Source organism: Cimex lectularius, unplaced genomic scaffold (assembly GCF_000648675.2).
Source record: "Cimex lectularius strain Harlan isolate CLEC.00 unplaced genomic scaffold, Clec_2.1 scaffold66, whole genome shotgun sequence".
Lineage (NCBI taxonomy): Eukaryota > Metazoa > Arthropoda > Insecta > Hemiptera > Cimicidae > Cimex > Cimex lectularius.
In genome coordinates, this window is record NW_019392701.1 from 1,052,797 (window position 1) to 1,073,213 (window position 20,417).

A 20,417-nucleotide genomic window follows, 5' to 3' on the forward strand; every position below is an offset into this window, starting at 1 on the left:
TCAGATATTGTCATAAATATAAAAATAATTGATGTGCAATACCTCCTACGTCCCAGGGTGCAGATGCCAAAATTGGGCGACATGGTTCTATTTTTTGTTGATGTTTCGTTATTATAAAACAATCCAAAAGTTGGATTCCTCGTTTAATAGCCGTTCAGACTTTTTTTTCCAAATGTTTCATTTATTGAACGAAAAAGGAGAAGATTTTATTTATTATTTTCATTCAAAGGACCGACGAGAAGGGGAAATGCTTGCTGTTATAATATCACCAGCGCTATTAGTGTCCTGAATTGAGAGATTTTTGGACCCGACTGGTAAGCTACAGTTGCTATATGTATAATCCGTTTGGTGTATTTATGTCTCAGTTTTGCGGTCGCCCTCACTGAAAATAGAGCACAGCCCAAATATAGACACGACCGTCGACTCATCGAATAGCTCTGGGCCAGCGGCAAGTGATTGTCTTTCAAAATTCAAAATGATTTCTACAATCTATCGATGTTGAGTTTCTGTCGAACTATGGAATCGTTATGATTCCAGCGAGATTTATCGTCCGACGATGATTCTATAAGCGATAATATCCTGCTTTTTTAAAAATCTCTATCAAAGCCAAAAATATACGTCCAATCATATTTCGCTGTGATACTTTCACATATCTTTAAAACACTAAATACAAGTATTATGTCTTACCGTTTCAAAAAAAGATTATCCGATTCCTGATTTTCTATGTCTTCGGTACATAACGATATCTTGTTTTCGTTTCTGAAATTCAATTTCTTCTTCACAGCAAATCTTTTGGAACTTTTTCCGTGTTTGTAGGCATATTTTCGAACACATTTTGCATTGTTCACAGACACCTTTGAGAATACTATCACCAGGGAGAGAAGCGAGTAACTGACCAGAGTTGGGCGCTGCGCCACTATATTTAGACGGCTCGCTCCTGGGTTTTGAGTGGGTGTAGCTCTTCTACTCGATGTCAAGACATATTTATAATTATTATTTAATTTTGCTGCTTTTGTCCCTTGAAATCTGTTTTCTATATTTATCTAATACCTTTTAATTAATTCCAATTTGAATAATATTCTTAAGATGATTTACAGCCATATAATTTTCACAAGGTGTCAAAATATATCGCCGAACGTTAAATTAGTGCTTAATTAGGTATAACAGAAGGTATATGTTCTAAATGTCGGTCCTGATGAGAAACGATATTATTCTACTAAATCTAAAATGGTACTTAATAGCAAAAGGATCGAGTAAAGGGTGTTGTCTTCAAACCAAGAGGTTAAAATGGTCTTGAATATCAGTGCTTTCCCTCTCTGATTTAAAATCCAATATATTCATACATCGTATGTATTCTATATTCTGTTGGTACTGTGCACACTGTTTTTTCCAAATAACTAATGAATAAAATTAACGCACCACACTTAAATGTTAATATATTTGGGTCTATTCATATTTTCCGTACAAAAGTAGGTTTGGTTGCAAAAATAGTACATTTAAAAAGGAAAAAAAATAATACGAAAAAGTAAAATGTATATCGCCATCGATTCAGTTGGTCTTCATTAACTGAGTGCAGCGTAGCAGCATCTATGGAGTGAAGTTCCTTATGAAATTAGTGATAACCTTATTAACAGTATGCTTAACAGGTGCACAGAGGTTTTAGCTAACAAAGGAGCATCATACGGTATTAATTGTTTTAAAAAATTATTTTGTCCAATAAGCAAAATTATGGAATCGAAACCTTTTATTTTGTTATTTTTCAAAATCCCTTAATCAAATTTTCCTTCAGTAAAAAGCATAATAATTTCTAATAAATTTTAATGCGATTTATATTAAAAATAAAATAAAAATTCCAGGGAAAGTAAATACTACAAAATTGGCAATATCCTTATTCATTTTTGAACAATTTCGAATGATCTTTTACTACAGGTACATTGAGGAAGTTCTTCTGGAAGCTGTGGTCCCACTGCTCCATTTACTGGAGACATGATAATGCTCGACCGCAATAAGCTCGAGTTGCCACCCATTACTTGGAGAATGTAAGGGTTAGTACAATGAATTGGCCTGCGTCAATCTTATAGACCAATTATGGGACATCACAAAGAGAATGGTTAGACATCGTTCGCCGCCTCTAACAAGCACTGGACAGCTTCAAACCGATCTTGAAGAATGGTATCCTGTTGTCAAGGCCTTCGGCAAAGCCAGAGGAGGTCATACACGGTATTAAGAGCAACAACAGGTAATAAATTTTTAGTTAAATTTTAACCTATCCCTTAATAATTGCCTGGTGTTTTAGTGAATTTTCTTTCAAACAATCAAGGTTATGATTTACATTAAAATAAGTATACTGTAATTAATATAACAATAAAAATACATACAGTTGGAAATATAGAACAAAATATAAATTCTTTTTATATATATATTTTTTAGCAAATAGAGTAGCTAATCAATATGTTGATTGTTTTACATTTTTCATTTGCTATTGCACATATCTTCATTCATATCCTCATATGTTTGTAATCGTAATATCATCTAGTATCAATTGAGTACATTTAACAGAAAATTGAAACCAAAAGTGACACAACGTTGTACATAAATAAGAAATTTATTTTATTACTCTAGGCGAAATTATGACAATTAGAACTTAATAGAAATCACCCAATGTATTAAAAACGAATGGTTCTTTTCAATCGTCTTTGAAATTAAGATGTTAAAACGGGGTAAAATTTCGGTATTTTCGTTTGGAATTTTATCTTTTTGGAAAATTTCCAATTTCAGAGATACTCATTTCGCAGATAAATTAGTCGATTTAAATGGAAACTATCAAAAAGGCTAGTTCTCACGTTTCAAAATATATCAATCTGTCAGTGTTTGCAGTCCCTGTTCTGACGCTTATTCTTTAATAATTTGTATGGACCCCTCCTTTCCTTCTGAACATTTGTCGAAAGGTGTTCTTGGCAAGACTACAACATTCCTGAGAGAGAGATCTTCGAGCGGCAACAAAATATCTAGCAATATTCATGAAATTGACATGTGTTTCAATGAATATGCGAAATATGCCTCGGTTCAATCAATTCTGTCGAGTAAGATGACGGTATTAAGGCATTGAATAATTTTTTTTAATAGCCGATGAAGCTTTCTCGTAAAATTATTAAAACTGAAGATGAAGGGGTTTGATTTAATAGCGGAGTTTCGTCACATGGCCATGATCAATGGGATAAGAATCTACAGAAAGCTTTACGATCAGATGAGGCCACGAGTACTCAGGTACGTGTCAGGAAGAGTAAGTTAAAATACACGTTTGCTACCACACGACAACATGTTACAGTCTTTCAATAAGTACACGTGATATGATATTTAAACACTGTGCACTGATGTGCAATGCATTATCGCATTTAGTGAAAAAGACCGAGAAGAATCACACAAAAGCGTGCATCGTATCACCGACCTCATAATAAATGCAATAGCTGTTGAAAGCTTCAGAGGCATATTCTGGTCACATCCAGCTGGAAGAGGAAAAGCGTAAAGACTGGTAATCAAAGAATCCCTCCAGAATTGATTAAACAGGAACTGACCGAACTTAGGCCAAAACCTGCGAAATATTTCACCTGTAATACACCCAGCCACCAAACATGCCTTACCATTATTCTTTGTGGATCTTGATCCCAATTCGAACAACAAAGACTTTTTGGCATGACTACTCTTTGTTTTGCGAGGGTAAATATGGAAGAACCCCACGATAACGTTTAATAGTGCAATGCAAACGTTGTCAAGAATATGGGCACACGGAACCAGTGATGGCGAGCACATGACCCAATACTGAGCCCCTTATCACTCACGCCGTCTGTGCATTTTGCAACGGACGAAATCCGGCCAATTACAAAGGTTGTATTGTCAGCGTCTATGAAGACCACCGCCATTCAATGTGCATCCGACAACCCAGTGGAAAGCTTCGCAGCCAGTGACAGTCAACCTCAGAACTTTTGTTTTCTAAGTTCCGTCACGAAACCTGTGTTCCATGTTGTGTCATTAATTTAATCCAATAATGTTGTACATTATGTAAATTTCTATTAAATGTAGAAGAAACTCTGCTGATGTTAATTGGTGAGCACTTTCCAGGGTCGATAATAATACCCGGAGAGTCCACTAGCTTAGAAAGTCGGTGGAATAGTCCCTCCAAAGAGGACTGAAAGGAGGCGGCTAATATAGCCAAACAAGAGAAAATCAGATGGGCCCTTAATGGATTTCTCCCCTATAAATCCTCAGGTGTAGGCAATCCTTGGATAGGATATACCCTATACTACTACAGAAATGGCAGGAAGTATTTATACCATCTCTGGTAAGAATCTTTAGGGCCTCCCTAGCCTGAAGATATCCACTGTATGGAGGAAGGTGAAGGTGGCCTATTTGCCAAAAGTGGGTAGGGCCACAAATCAAACACCTAGTTCATACAGACCTATCAGTTTAGACAGAAGACAATAGAGAAACTGATGGAAACTATATTAGGAGCACATCACTGAAAACTAACCCACTCCGTGCTAGGCAATATACATATCAGACAGGGAAGATTTAACAATGCCACGACAATCCCTGGCCTATGCTCTACGTAAGAAAGGATCTCAAAATCCCTTTGTCAATGTGTGGAAGAAATCTAAGGAAGAGAATAATTTTATATACCCTGGGTGACACACAATAAGGGTGAGAACAACCGGAGGCTGCCCTCAGGGTGGAGTTCTGTCCATTACTGGGCCAGTATTGGTTCCTGATCTCCCCAAAATGCTCTCTTACGAAGGCTTTGCTTGCTTAAGATATCAGATCTGACGGTAGTTATGAATGACGGGATGAAAAGGGCACTTGGAGGAGTTAAGCCCCTTAGGCTAAATGGAATTAAAATTCCTTTCTCTACAGAGGCGAAATATCTGGGAGTCATCTTCGACCAGAGACTTTCATGGAACAACATCTAAACAAAATCACACAAAGAGCAAATATCGCCGTTGGCAAATGCAAACGCCATTGTGGTAATTCAGTTGGAGACTGAATCCAATTATGTCCATATGGCTATACACAGCGGTTGTTAGACGTATGATAGCCTACGGGTCAGAGGTTTGGTGGACAAAGACATTACAGCTAAGGGCGGTCAAGATCGTCAGTGCAGCTCAAAGACTGGGAGCAATGAGGATAATCCCGACGGGTGCCCTGGAAGTCCTTTTGAATCTACCATCACTATGTCTTAATCCAAGGAGAGGCCAGAGCCACAATTCATAGGCTAATGGAGGGACAGGCTCCAATAACCTACTCACATAACAAGGAGCAACTAAAGCTTCGAGGGTAGCTTCAGTTAGAAGAAATCTGAGGACCCGTAAATTCAGGTGATAAAAAATGTCTAGTTAAAATACCTTCTAGAGCAGACTGGGAGAAAGGGATCCAGTTAATGCCGACCATATGTGGTTTACAGATGGCTCCAAAACCGAATTTTGGTCAAGAGTATTTATAGAAATAAACCAAGGCCTAGAATTCATATATGTCATATACAATATGTCACCGTCTTTCAAGCGAAACTGTGGCTATTGAACACTGTGCCAAGGAGATAAAAAGGCTGGGTATTGTCAATAGAAGAACAGCCCTCTACTCGGACAGCCAGGCGGCACTGAAGCAATTGCCACGTCAGCGGTAAAGTGCAAAGTCATTTGGGACTGAATTAGAGCCCTGTCAGACATTGGGGAAAATAATAACATTACCCTTGTCTGGCTAATGAAAAGGCCGATAAATTGGGAAAGGAGAGTTCGATCAAGACACCTATTGACCCTACACCCTTTTGTGGCTTATCAAACTGCCAAAAATGCGGTTCCATTAGAAAATGGATTAAAAATAAGTCCTCCGTTAAATGGGAATGTAGCCCGGAACAAAGGCATGCAAAAAAAGTTTATCAAAGGACCATGGCAGAAACTAACGGCAAAACTACTAAATCTGCTAGGACTAAAACATTAGTTGAACTGCTGACTGGACACTCCAGACTCCGGAGGCATATATATAGACTCGGAGTGACAGAAAAAAAGCCTGCAGATATTATATTCCAAGAAGTAGAAGAAACAGCGGAACATGTCCTCTGTTGGTGCAAAGGCCTATGTAGGCTGAGATTCCTATTCCTGTGAGTCCTTTAAAAGCTTTGGGGTACGGAAAAAAGCCTTACGCTTAACGAGGAGCCCTTGATAAAAAAGAAAGAATAGAGATGTACAATAGACCAAATGGTTTTTCGTTACATTCCAGACCTACGTGTCCGGGTACCAAGTCAAAAAACACGGTTTTGCCAAGAAGCTCCAGTTCATGGTATCTGTCCAATGAGAGCACCATGAGACGGGCGATGTAAAACCTGCCACGGACAGCACTAACCGCGCTGAGGGTCGGTGCAGAGTAGATCATAAGAGTAACCGTCGTCTCGAATCACCTCAAGAGAGTGCCAAATTCCAAACAATTCCGCACGCATCACGCCACACCATGGCCGAACTTACACCGGTCAATGAAGACGGGCCGAAAACCGCTGCACCTCCATTTAACTTCCAAGAACCTAATTCGCTAAGGATATGACTGAATATACGACTTGGCTTACACGAGATCGCCCTGGACGATTATGGCCAGGATGGCCCAGGGCAGAGTCGGCCGGTTGCCCAGCTCGAGTACCGTTCCCAGTGTCATCCCCACCCTCTCTAAGGCTTCGATGCGGCTTGGTGTCCAGTGATTCTCAAGCAGCTACGAAATAAAAATTGTCCACATAACTTGTATAGGTTATCAAAAAGTTATTTTTCGGAGAGGTATCCGTCAATTAACACCAGCACTGCAAAGGTTATTAGGAGGCAGGAGAAGGGATGTCCTCAGGGATCGTGCTGAGGACCAGGATTCTGGACCATAATGTATGACTCCGTCCTAAAACTCGACTATCCTCCGGATGTTGAGGTGATAGCCTTCGCTGACAACCTATTAATTTTACCTTCGGGGAAATCGCCATTTGAAGCTGAGATAAGTGCTAACCGAAGTGTTTTCTGGTAGAGAAATGGGCAAACTGCAATACAATAAAATTTAATCCAGATAAGTCAAAAACCATGCATATTCATGGCAAAAAAGAAAGAATTGACTTACAAATATACTATTGGGAAGGCGACTGGAACAAGTCGATCATCTGAAATACTTCGGAGGTGTATTCGACATAGACTTTATTTGGAACCCTCATATAGAGATGATATGCGAAAAAGCATCACAACTCATAAATGCTCTTTCACGCTCTGCCAAGGTTTACTGGGTGATAGCTTGGGATGCACTATCGCCGATATACAAGGGCGCAATACTCCCTCTGCTTACATGTCAGGTTTGGGCAAAAGCCGTGGGAAAAAAATACAATGTTAAAAAATTGCGAACTGTTCAACGGAGGATCCTACTCAGAAGGATTAAAGGTTACCGCACTATTTCGTTTAACGCTGTATGCATTCTGGCTGGCGGGGAACCTATAGACCTGAAAATCAAGGAAGTGGTGGAAATCTGTAAGGTGTGTGATATCATAGTCATCATGGGAACATATGTCCTGACTACCAGACGGACACACACCTCCCCCGGTTCACACACTCTTGCATCCACAAACAGTTGAAGTGATCTGATCAAGAAGAAAATCAAAAAGACAGTTACTTCAACGTATACACAGATGGGTGTAAAACAGACACGAACATGGGATGTGCAGCAGCTGTTCACTCATTCAATCGATAAAATACAAATTAGCGGATTGGTGTTCCAACAATCAGGCAGAACTTTTAGCCATAGAGAAAGCACTGGACTGGATACAGTTTCAGAATGTAAGACCAGGAGATAAATCAGTTGTAATACACACAGACAGTCAAACGTCGCTTAATACACTCAGACAGAACACCAAATTGACAGGGACTGCTTTTAATATAAAGAACATCTTGAAACTCCTAAAAAATGAAGGAGGAGGGTTTCGTTCCGATGGGTTAAGGCGCACGTTGGTACAGAGGGAATTAGGAAGCAAATCATCTGGCAAAAGAGGCAGCAGCATGAAATACTACGGTCATAATCTCAAAAATACCAAAGAGCTATGTCGAAGCAATGGCCAAAAATAAGTGCAGCAGAATTTGGAACGAAGAATGGGAAAAAATCGGTACCGGTTCCCCTACATAACAGTACTTTCTTACAGTAAAGTCCCGTCTCGCAGCATCCTTTCAACAAGGCTGCAGTATGACCCAGGTTTTGAGTGGTCATGGAAAGATTAAGAGCTACCTTTATAAGTTTAATATCATCGATAACGAGATATGCACGTGTGCTCAGCAAGTCACTCAAACCTGGGATTATGTGTTTTCCTGCTCGCATTTTGAAGGACCAAGAAGCCGATTTATGGGAAAGGAGTGTGGCCGCCAAACAAAACCGAATTGGTGACTGTCTGCCTCGAAGATTTTCAGCGCTTTGTTAGGGAAGTGGATCTGGACGATCTTCTGCGATTCCAAATGCAGATATATGTGATAATTAACTTGCCTGTAAACTAAAAAAAACTCTCTCTCTCTCTCACTCTCCCTCCCTCTCACTCCCCTCCTTTCCTCTCTATCGCTCCTCCTTCCCTCCCTCTATCACCCCCTCCCACCGTCTCTCTCACACTCTCCCTCCCTCTCACTCCCCTCCTTTCCTCTCTATCACCCCTCCTTCCCTCCCTCTATCACCCCCTCCCAACGTCTCTCTCTCACACACACACTCTCCCTCCCTCTCCCTCCCCTCCTTTCCTCTCTATCACCCCTCCTTCCATCTCTCTCTCTCCCTCTCTCTCCCTCTCTCTCCCTCTCTCTCCCTCTCCCTCACCCTCTCCACTTGGTCAGTCACAGATATCCTTGCAGAAAATCATTCAGCTGCTCATGCTTTCTTGAACCGCCTGTTTCCTTGTCTTCCTTGATGGTTTTATCTAAATAGAAAAATCCAATTCAGATTTATATATATTAGTTTTATAGATTTTATCTTCGGTTCCTTGTGAAATCGCTGCTGGTTTTCTATGAACAACAAGAATTAAAATTGCAAACGGAGATAATTGGGTAAATTGGCTTAAACCTACAAAGTAGGTTCCAAGAATTCTTTACTCATACAAAAACAATGATGACCATTCTAATTAAGTTTCATTCTTAATAATGAATCATCAACATAAATAAGTCCAACATTGACCATCATAAATAAAAAATGGGGCAAAAACCTTAATACACTATCATTCCTAAATGCAAAACTCGTTTGTATGTATTCATTGCAAAGTTGTAACATTAAAAATATCGATAAATCCAAAATAGGAAAACAAATCAAGGACATCAGTAATAGGCACAAGCAAAATATTAATAAAAATTGTCAAAGAATGGAAGCATTACTAATTCTTCTCTACTTAAGCATATATTCTTTTGCAATGTGTCTTTTCGTGGTGCGCCTCTTCTTGTTCAATTTATCATTCAATGGAACCAAAACATTTAGCATGAGAATCGTTCCTGATCAAACTGTAATCACACCATTGATTTTAGGCTTATGTAGGGGAAAAAGTCTTCATAGTAGTATTATAAAGTCATAATTCAGTATATTTGATCAAATGATGTATATTGAATGTCATTTCATTCTATTTTCTCTGTAAATCGGTCTCATGATCTGTAATATTCCTTGTATTTTTAAGGAAAGGTGCTTTTGTCTATTGAAAATGGCAGTCATAAGAAAAGAAACATCACACAACCGCCACTGATGATGGTGTGATCTTGGGATTAAATAGCTTGGAAAAGAACAGGCGAGCCAAAGCCTTTGAGTAAACAACAACAAACTGCCCAAAATATGCAGAATTGCATGATATTGTTATATTATTTTTACTCTGCCTCAGTGGAAACTTTATTCATTTATTTATAATTAAATGTACTTGTATTCTTTCAAAGGCATGAAATTGCTACGATGCTGAAAAAAAAGTAGAGAGGAAGAGGGAAACAGCTATGTATAAATAGGTTGTACTACATTTGCCAAGTCCTTGGTGGTGGTGATTCACAAAGATAAATTTTATTTTACGTTTTGGCAAATAATAAGAACATTAAAATAGTCTTTTGGTTGTATTTTTAAACATTCATTTATTATTGCACATTTTAAAAACATGACCTTGATAATCAATCAAATAGGATTTTTTAAGAATATTTAAGTATAAAACAGCTAATGGACATTGAATCCATCCATACCTATCCATGAGGTAATGATGCAACATTTTGATGACATGTTTTTTACTTTTCACTATTTACTTTTACAAGGGTAAAAATTATTATGCATATGACCTTAACAGTTCATGCAGATCTTTCTGCTGTCACAAGAGACATTGCAGACTATACCAATTAAGAAGGCCAATTTGATTTAACTTTCTAAAATTCTTTAAATTATTAACTGTATTAATACAATTAAATTAACTGTAACTACTTTATGGTCTCTTGAGACAAAATTATTCTAAATACCAGCATATGTGTAAGATTAATAACTCATATTGAGGAGAATAAGCAGATTAGGAAAATTGGAGGTTTATCATCCAAACCAAAAGGTCCAAACTCCTGCATTTTTGTATTAATTAAAAGATAACTTTGCATTTCCTTCCCCAAGGAGAAATTTGATGCTTATTTTGTCCAACTTTATTTTTTTTTTAACCTGAAATTGCCATAATTATTAACAAGCAATTTATTTATGCAAATGAAAATAATTTTCCATGGAAACATGTTACATTTCAGTGTTTTTATACTGGATTTGTATTACTAAGTAGTTGTAATATAGTGTCAAACATCGCCAAAAAGAAGATATTTTGCGATCATGGATCAAGCACTGAGTAATACAACACTCTCAGTCCGTTCATTAGTGGAATATGAAACTGTTTTTAGTCTAGAATATGGAAATCGTAAGTAAAGGAAATTTGTTAGCACAAAAACCGAACTATCAACCTCAAATATTTCTTTGATAATCAGTCTGCAGAGTTGAGCTCAGTGAACGCTTAAATTCATTATTTCACTGCCAATTGTATAAATTATCTGTATCCTGTTAATTCATATTTTATAATACAAAAAAATGTGCCATATATCGGTAAAAAAATTAGTATAATCCTCTAGCTGGTTGTGAATGTTGGTCTACAAGTTTATAATCATACATTGAACCAGCATTGGGTCATCTACTGGGTCCGTCTACACCCATGGGTGTCTGATGTTACTCAAACATGATTCGGCTTTGCACCATTTTTAGTAAGGGACTCTGTTCTAGATTGTAGTAGTGTTTGGATAACATCAGTCTTGGACTGAGTGTATCCTCTCACGAATTCCTCAACTGAGTCTTGCTGACTGAATCCATCCTCATTTCTGCTGCATCCTAGAATTGACAGACAACTCATTTTGAATTGGACTGTCAATTGTAATCAATTTGTCTTGACCCTTGACAGTTGATGTCGTGTCTTGATTGGGTGTGTTCACTCACCCTCCGTATGGCTGACTCAGGCTGAATGAGTGTCCGACTGAGTTTCATTGACTGACTTATAGTTTTTACTTTTCCAATCTTCCCATTTTACATTTATTTCCCAGCGAGGGTGAAGGGAAGGAAAAGCAAAATTTGGTATGATGGTCTTCTCGCAAGGGTTAGTCATGACCTGGATACACACACCTTGTAATTTGAGGGAATTCCCATTACACAGCTCCCTGGTAATTTGTCAATGGCCCTCCAGCTTAAGGAATACAAAGTCCATCTGGTTGATGTGACCCCAATTTTATGGTGACCCTCAACCCAATGAGCTCTATCATGATATAAGGCAATTTTCCCTTAAAAATCACTCTTTTTTGTTATTTATTGGAGCTATTTGATTGTCATATTTTTACATCCTTCAGATTTTTGTGAAACATTTGTTCCCTATTGGGTTGGTGAGCTGTCAGATTTATAGCTGCATAAAAAAATCCACAATTCTTTACACTATTGCCTTATGTTAATGATTATTTTCAATACATATATTTTAACTTACACTACGTCAGGGAGGCTTTGAACCCAGAACTGTTAGCATGTCAAATGCAAGTAGGACACCATAACTACTTGATCACCACGGAACCCTATATTATATAAATAATTGTTTTACTTTTGTTTATGTATAATTTTCTTTTTTTAGGATATCAGGAAAAAGGAAATTATGATATTCTCTTTATAGCAATTGTGCTTACATCTGCAACCATAGCAAGACTATTATTTGGCACTGCTATTCCAATTCTTTATACGCCATTTATACTGCTGTTTGGTTTTATATGTGGAATAGCATTAAGATGGATTTCCTTACTTAGTTATTTCTCCGGAATAGCAACTGTGCCTTATTCGCTTATCATCGGCATATTTGGACCAATAACTCTCTTTCACTCAGCTTATGGAATTGACTATCACTCTTTGGGTCGTAATATAGGACATGTAAGTATACAGTATGAATACAACATAAAATGTAAAAACGAGGATTTAAAATAGTCAACATATTTTAATACTTTACAATTAATTAAGGTTTTTAGTTGAGATAAAAAAGTCAATGGCATATTTTAATACTACTTTATTAAATGACACCTAATTGCCAAAAGTCTAAATAAATCAAATTATGTATAAGTTAACATCTATTATCAATTAAATCAAGGTTTTTAGTTGAGATAAAAAAGTCAATGGCATGAGCGGGATTCGAACCCATGATATGCGGTTGAGATGGGAAGTTGATGTCCGAGTGGATCGAGGTCACGATAGCTCAAGTGGTAGAGCAGCGGCGTATCTAGCCGAAGATCGTGGGTTCGAATCCCGCTCGACTTTTTTATCTCAACTAAAAACCTTGATTAATTGTAATATATTAATTGGTCAAGCGGACCACGAAATTAGTGAATATAATGATTTGAAATGAAGTATACTTCACTAAAGCTCTCCGTGGCCATTTCATTTGTCGTTGAGAATCCAATCCGATTACACGACATTTGAAAAATGGCAAAAAGGAGGGAAAATTCAAAAGGTGCGGTTGAGATGGGAAGTTGATTTCTGAGTGGATCGAGGTCACGATAGCTCAAGTGGTAGAGCAGCGGCGTATCAAGCCGAAGATCATGGGTTCGAATCCCGCTTGTACCATTGACTTTTTTATCTCAACTAAAAATCTTGATTAATTGTAATATATTAATTGGTCAAGCAGACCACTTTTTTTAACACCTTTGCCAGAATAATTGCTTGTGCTATTGCTAACCTTTTGTAGTTTCCTAGCAAAAGAAATAATTGTTGAGGTATTTGGTGTCAAATATTTTTAACATACTTATTTTTATAGATTTTGTTGCTCGCAATACCAGGAACAATTTTGCATTGTACCATTGTTACATTCCTTGCATATCCTATTTTGTGGGCTGGAAACAAATGGAGTTTTGAAGCAGTATTCGGATTCAGTGTAGTCTTGGCTCCTTTGCAAGCAGAATCAACCATTGCTCACTTAGGCGGAGCTCAAGGCAAGTTTTATACAGGCATTGTTTTCACAGCTAAAATTTCTTGTTTTTCAAATGAGGAAGGAAAAATTACAATTTTTTAAATAAAAAAGACTATTACTAAACCTCACAAACCATTTAAGCCTGTTACATTTTTGTATTCCCTGATTTTTTAAAAACATCCGTACTATTACAGCTTTAATACTAATAGTATCAAATGTTGACAGTAGAATGTTACAAACTATCATTCAAAATGCCAACAATCATATTTAATATCTGAATTTAAAAGGAGGAACAAATAAAACCCATTAAGACGTCAAAAGAAACCTAAGATAAATTTCATAATTGCAAAAAGGTACTCTTATTTTGCAGCCCAATATCACCTGAGGCTAAACTTCAAAGTACTTTTTGTTTTTTCCTGAAAACAGCAAAGTAATCATACTAGGCTTAATCATACTTTCTAAGTAGGCCCAATAATTTTGGATTCTGATTTCATTGGTAATATTTAATTTTTTGTTGTTGTAAAAATTGATAATACTGTCACAAAAGTTATCAGGATTTGTCTGTACGCTTGATATAATAATACAAATCAAACTTACGGTATGAAATAAGTCAATCTTACAAACTTGGAAATAATTTAATGCTAACAAAACTATCTAGGTGTTCTTATATTTGACCTTCACTCTCCACAAAAAATAGTCTGTATTTTAAAAATTTCTATGAAGATGGCCTTATTTGACGGATGATCCTTATAAAAAAATTAGCAGCTTTATTCTCTAAAAATTTTGCTTAAGTCATAAGAACTGAATGTAAACAGCTGCTTGTATAAATGTTTTCACCTTCAATGTGCTTAAGTTTGTTTCATATGTCGGGTTATTTACACATTAAATAAGTAATTAAATATATGAATATTGTGCTAGTAATATCAATATGTATATTAATACATTTTGAATCATCTTCCTTTTCCTTTTTTTTGTAATGTGGTTTCATCATTCGATTATAAATAATTACTATTTAGATGATAATGGAATTATTTTTATTTTATAGGACAAGTGAGGCCACTTCAGTTACTTCTACAAGGCGAACAATTGATTACATTATCTATTTCTCTGTTTATTCACGCATTTCTCATGAAGCTGGAAGAAATTGGCTCGAGAAATGGTAATGTCCTTTTATTATTGTGCCAGTAAGTTTTATTATTTTTAAGATAAACCATTTAAAGAATAGTGCACACAAGAATAAAAAGCACATATTATTTTAGTAACCAAAGAGTTTATTTTATTTAAACACTATTTAATACAAAATACAAACCTAAAATCTTTCCAATTTGACAGAAGAGTAAAATATAGCTATAAATTTAGGCCAAATTAAAATTTGATAATCACAGTCAATTGATTGTCACTAGCATTTTATCTTTATTCTAGGATTACATATATCAATTGGCAATTTAACCTTAATTTAATTAACCTTTTACTGTTTTCTAAAATTTAAATATTATTAATCAAAGGGGCGTCGGTGGCTTCAACGGTTTAGGCGTTGACACGGCACTCATCAGTGTAAGGTAAAGGTCCCGTGTTTGAATCCAGCAGCTATGAATTTGAACCCGACATACTTACAAATGGGCTTTTTTTCAAAAACATCGGCACCCCGAGGGTTGATATAACCTCTGCTGTTGTGAACCCTCGTTAAAAATAATTAATACAGTCAATTATGACTATATGCATATATGGATTAATAAAATAATTACGGAAGTACTTAGCTAACAGCTCCTCGTGGCCACTTCATAAGTTACCAAGCATCAAATCCTGATTACACGATATTTTGAAAATATGGCAAAAAGAGGGAAAATTTGAAAGGTTGTAGGTTGAGATGAGGAGTTGGTGTCCGAGAGGATCAAAGTCACGATAGTTCAAGTGGTTAGAGCAGCGGCGTATTTAGCCGAAGGTCGTGGGTTCGAATCCCGCTCGTGACGCTTGCTTCATCTCAACCAAGACTTTATTTAAAAAGTATAATTACTTTAAATGTATCAAATATTAATCTTAGAAAATATTATTTATTAAATAAAGTTCAATGTTATAGAAATACATGTATATAAATATTTTATATAAATAGATTATTAGAGGATTGATTTACTGTCATCTTTATAATAAATATTATATTACATAGAACTGAATTTATCACAGCAATAGTAAATTAGTAATGATTACTAATTATTACATATTTTAATGAATTTACACAATACTTATTCGTAGTACATAGTTTTGGAAGCATGAACACTCATGCATATCACAAAATATATTATTATTATTTTATCTGAATAACACAATAAACAAAAATAAAATTATGTTTTAATAACAATAGTCACTTATACATGAAACCAACCTCATCTATTTTAATGAGCATATGACACAAAAGTTGATGTTTTGGGAGATTTTCCTTCTTTTACAAATCTGATTGCATGCAGTACTGCAACCGTGTCTAACTCCTGCTGAGTAGTTTGTTCATTGTCTAAACAAATTTTTGAAGCTCGTTCCCCAAATTTTTCCAAAATTTTCACCCTATAATCAATAACCGTTGACAAAGGATTTCCCGTCAGAACTATATACTCAAGTTTTTGTAGATTTGTCATGTGATCGAGTTCATTAATATGTTCTATTTTATTTGAACCTAAATTAATTCCTTGAAGTTCACACAAACACTCAAGCCCTTTTAAGGAAATTATACAGTTTTGAGATAAATCAAGAAAAACTAATTTGGAAAACTTAAGGTTAAGCCCTTCAAATGATGATATGCTGTTTTTTGAAAGGTACAGACGCTGTAGGTTGTCCAATCCCTCAATTTTTGGCATTTGGTAGATTAAATTTGAGCTTAAGCTTAAAGATTCTATATTCGGCAATAGTTTTAACGAGTCATCTAAAATAAAAAATTAATATTAATATCATGGAAGTAAATTATTCAATTAAATTTCAAGCAGTCAGGCAGTTACATTTTGCAATGTACGTGTTGCATGTTATGTTCATCTAACTTCAAAACCCAAAAATTTAAAGGTAATATTGAAAACATAAACACTAATTGTTGATTTTTAATCTGTATCCATAAATACCAAATTGTAAGTCATATGTACATGCATTTGTATTTAAGGTTTATGGTTCATGTTTTCACTCAACATTTTCAGAACGGTTTTTACCAAGATTACAACTGTTCATAAAGTAAGATATTTTATTTCTTATTAGAATCGTAATTATGTAATAACTGGAAGCAAATGGTGATACGCAACCATAAGTATCATTAATTGAAATTAATATATCACTCACATTCTCTCATACATTTGGCAGATAGCAATAAGAGGCAAGACCTTTTTTCTACAAATCTGTCAGCTATGACATAATTAGTTATATAATTAAAACTGGTAGTAATTGATACCAAAATTAATGTTTCTCAGCACAACTAGGCATATGATCACATGCCATTTTTAATTGGTAATTTAATCTTGCAAACAAAAAATCCACTACTGATACTATAGTATTAATAAGTTTAATGTTAAGATGTTTCAATTAATTTATGCAGAAAACAATTGCAAACAAATTACTAATGGTGCATAGCATTGATTCTTGGTTAAAATATTGCCAGTCTGTATGTGTCAAATTTATTTGAAGGTTAGTGCATCAGAAGAACTCTGTATATATATGCTGATCTTATACCGTATAAAATTAAAANTATATATAACAATTTGCAATTCCTAGTTGTCATTTTTCTCAAAATTACAGCAATAAAAAAAGTTCAGTTTATATATTTATGTTGACTATATTGTCATGTGTGCTAACAGTTTAAAAAAGTAATCAAACTGTAAGGACCTTTTGATTTTATTTAATCTAGTAAGGCTTAATAATTGTCAAGTAAATAAGCACTAATTACTAACCAACTATTTCTATTTTGTTATGGCTGAAATCGGCTTCGACAAGCTTGTTCCAACTGTTCGCTTCAGTAATTGTGCTTCTGTGAAGCGTATCGCACAGTAAAATATCACATATTTGCTTCAGTTCACACCAAATCACAGTTATATATTCTAACTTTTGCCTGAGATCTTCAGCTTTTATTAAATTAACAGGATCTATTTTGTTCAAAACAAGTTTTCTCAATGATTTAAAAGATGAAAGTTCAAAATATAGCATAGATTTATTTATATTGCTGGAGCCGACAGAGCTGTTAACTTCACTTATTGTCACTTTGTGCAGATTGCTACAAAAATCAAGTATAACACTGAAATCATGCTGAAACCCAACCATGTTTACTGGTGGACATGGAAGTTTTAACCTCTCACTGATTGCATGGACCTAAAAATATAAATAAAATATGTTAATAATACTACTAAATTTAAGAAGTGTAATTATTAATTACATCATGTATTTAACAAACAACAATAAAAATTGGATTTTCATTATTGCTAAATGGCTAATGCGTTAAATAAAGCAAAAATAAATAAATGAACTAGGCAGTAGTTGAAAAAATTAAAACCAGTCATTTTGATTTGTGTGACAGATCTATAAAAATTAGGGCAAAAAGGTAATGCAATTAAAATGATGAAATATATTTATTATGAAGTATTACAGTTCTCTGTTAGGTTTTGCAGTCAATAGGCATGCAAAAAGAGAAAGACACAAATTAATTTACAGGAAATGTTGAATATACTGAGTGGCCCCAAATCACGGGACAGAAATACAAGATCTTATACGAAATTGAATGCTGAGTAAAAAAGCCTGCCCTATAAACCTGGGTCTGGAAGGAAAGCCTCAGTTCCTTTCCTAGGATTTAACAAAATAAATCTTAGTTTTGAAATGGTAAGTAAACCGCTACTACTACCTTAAAACAACTCAAAACAATATTCATAATACATTTAATTCAGTGTCAAATGAGACTAATATCAGCCTGGTTGGTTGAGAATTACAATTTTCATGATTTTTAAAATTTAGGAAGGTAGGGGCACAAAAAATTCAGTTTCTGACATTTTTAACAATAATTTCAAAATATGCACCCCTATTAAAAATATTCCAAAACAAACCTTGTCAATGATAGAATTCTCCATCAGATTAGACCAACTCAAGTCCAATTGATGAAGCATCCCAATTTTGGCAAATTTATTACTTTTCACACAATTCAAAAATCACTGTTTCTAATGGCTATTCCACACTGTATGAATTAATGTACAATAAATCTGAAGGGGTTACTTAATAAATTTTGAAACTGTACATATCTTTTAATAAATATTACATTTTATTCTTTCAAAAAAAAAAATCGTTTGTTAATAATAAACTTGATTGCTAATCACAGTTCAATACCCTCCTTGAGCTGTGATGTCTTTGCACCTTTTACGTTAAGTCCAAACTACAATAATTTTCGCAAATTTGATGAAGAAATCCACAGGGTTTTAAGATCCTTTTTACTCAGCGTTCAATTTCCTATAAGATCTTGATTTTTTGACCCATGATTTGGGGGCTACCAAACCATAAGGATGGTTTCAATTGGTAAAAAAAAAAAATTTTGCCAATGTTTTTTTTACCTCACCCCATAACAAAAAGGAGGATTCCTCAAATGATTAAATGATTCAGAAAGACAAACAGCAAAGCATGCTTCTTTCTCTCTTGAAACGAGTATACATCCACATAAGGAAATTATTTTGTTGTAAAAAAATCATGTAACATAGTTGCTTCAATGTCTTCATTGCATCATTAGAGAGGGATATAGAATGAACACTTGGGTGCTCTCTTTTTTCTCTCTTATTCACTAAATATTTCTCCCTCCCACCCTCTCTTTCTTTCTGCTCCCTTTTTCTCTATCATCTCAATCTCACACACACACACACACACACACTGTTTCTTTCTTGCTTTCTCTATCAATGTATCTCATTCATTTTTCTTTCTCTTTCATTACTCTTACTACTCTCTTACTCTTACAATCTCTCTCTCACTCTCACTCTCTCTCTCTCTTTCTCCCTCTCACTCTATCTCTCGCTAACATTGTATAAATTTGAATTACACAAATATAGTATAAATGAATGTAGAAAAAAATTGTATATATTATCTGTAACTGTATGAGTGGTCAATATTTGACCAAATTCTGCGACACTAAATAAAACCGCATTCATTCATATTTATAAAAACAATTAGAACTAATTAAAGGGTTACCTGAATGAGTTGAAAATGGTAATCATCTGTAGGTTTCAGTTTGTAGCAAGAGTCGTTGGAAATATTCGACATAAATTTCTGTAGTATAACAATGACATCGTACTTATCAAAATCCAAGAAATAAGACAAAGGTTTTGGTAGTGTAAGGAGCAGTAAGCTGAGTATACTGGAAAGGTAATTTTCCAAGTCGGTTCTACGTTTCTCAATAAAATTCGGATTCTTGTTGATCATTTTCTTGGGTGGAAGAATATCTTTGGATATGCCATGATCGTTGACCAACGTGGCATGCAAAGCGGAAAATTCCCTGTATCTGTGTTGGACCTGCCAGCTCACAGGTCCGACCCTCACGTTGATCACGTAGTATGTCACACCGTCTTTCTCTTCGACGCGAGGTATGTCGATGCTCCAGTCCTTTTGGTGGGTCAACAGACAACTGGCCATTTTCCAACAACTCTCGAATATCAGTCCAAATGCTTTCTATTCGCATATAAAGGGTGAAAGCTCGATTTGTACAGTACGATGCTGAATTCTGAACATGATTTTTACATGCAACTCGTTTACATTTGTTACAGGGTGCTCAGAATAGGCCACTGTCGGTCGGCGCACCTTTTAACATATACTTTGCAACACTGAAATCAATGTTAGTCACTACTGAGTAATATCTCCAAAAACCTTTTAGGGGATTATAAAGTACAGGATAACAGATAATCCGTTCCTTAACACAAAAGTGATTGACAGTGAAGAG

The 20,417-nt window shown here is 35.4% G+C and overlaps 2 protein-coding genes across 5 annotated transcripts in view; one reads left to right on the forward strand and one right to left on the reverse strand.

The window, feature by feature from the left end:
• Positions 1-222: 222 nt before the first annotated feature.
• LOC106668905 (sodium/hydrogen exchanger 10-like) overlaps positions 223-20,417 on the forward strand; it is a 38,448-nt gene continuing 18,253 nt past the window's right edge. Inside the window, exons 1-5 of one of the 4 annotated variants that reach the window (XM_014398072.2) lie at positions 223-314; positions 1,930-2,239; positions 12,173-12,462; positions 13,340-13,514; positions 14,538-14,651. In XM_014398072.2, the coding sequence (XP_014253558.1) occupies positions 2,170-2,239; positions 12,173-12,462; positions 13,340-13,514; positions 14,538-14,651 (649 nt within the window). In that variant the 5' untranslated portion in view covers positions 223-314; positions 1,930-2,169. Of the gene's footprint in view, positions 315-1,929; positions 2,240-10,738; positions 10,931-12,172; positions 12,463-13,339; positions 13,515-14,537; positions 14,677-20,417 lie in introns of those variants that run through there. The other 3 variants (XM_014398070.2, XM_024226161.1, XM_024226159.1) reach the window with 3 other exon arrangements.
• LOC106668906 (nischarin-like) lies at positions 15,590-20,388 on the reverse strand. Its single transcript, XM_014398074.2, has 3 exons — positions 19,673-20,388; positions 17,410-17,824; positions 15,590-16,403 (listed from the first exon to the last, which is right to left on the reverse strand). Exons 1-3 carry the CDS (start codon positions 20,111-20,113, stop codon positions 15,883-15,885), a joined length of 1,377 nt encoding a protein of 458 aa, XP_014253560.1. The 5' UTR covers positions 20,114-20,388; the 3' UTR covers positions 15,590-15,882.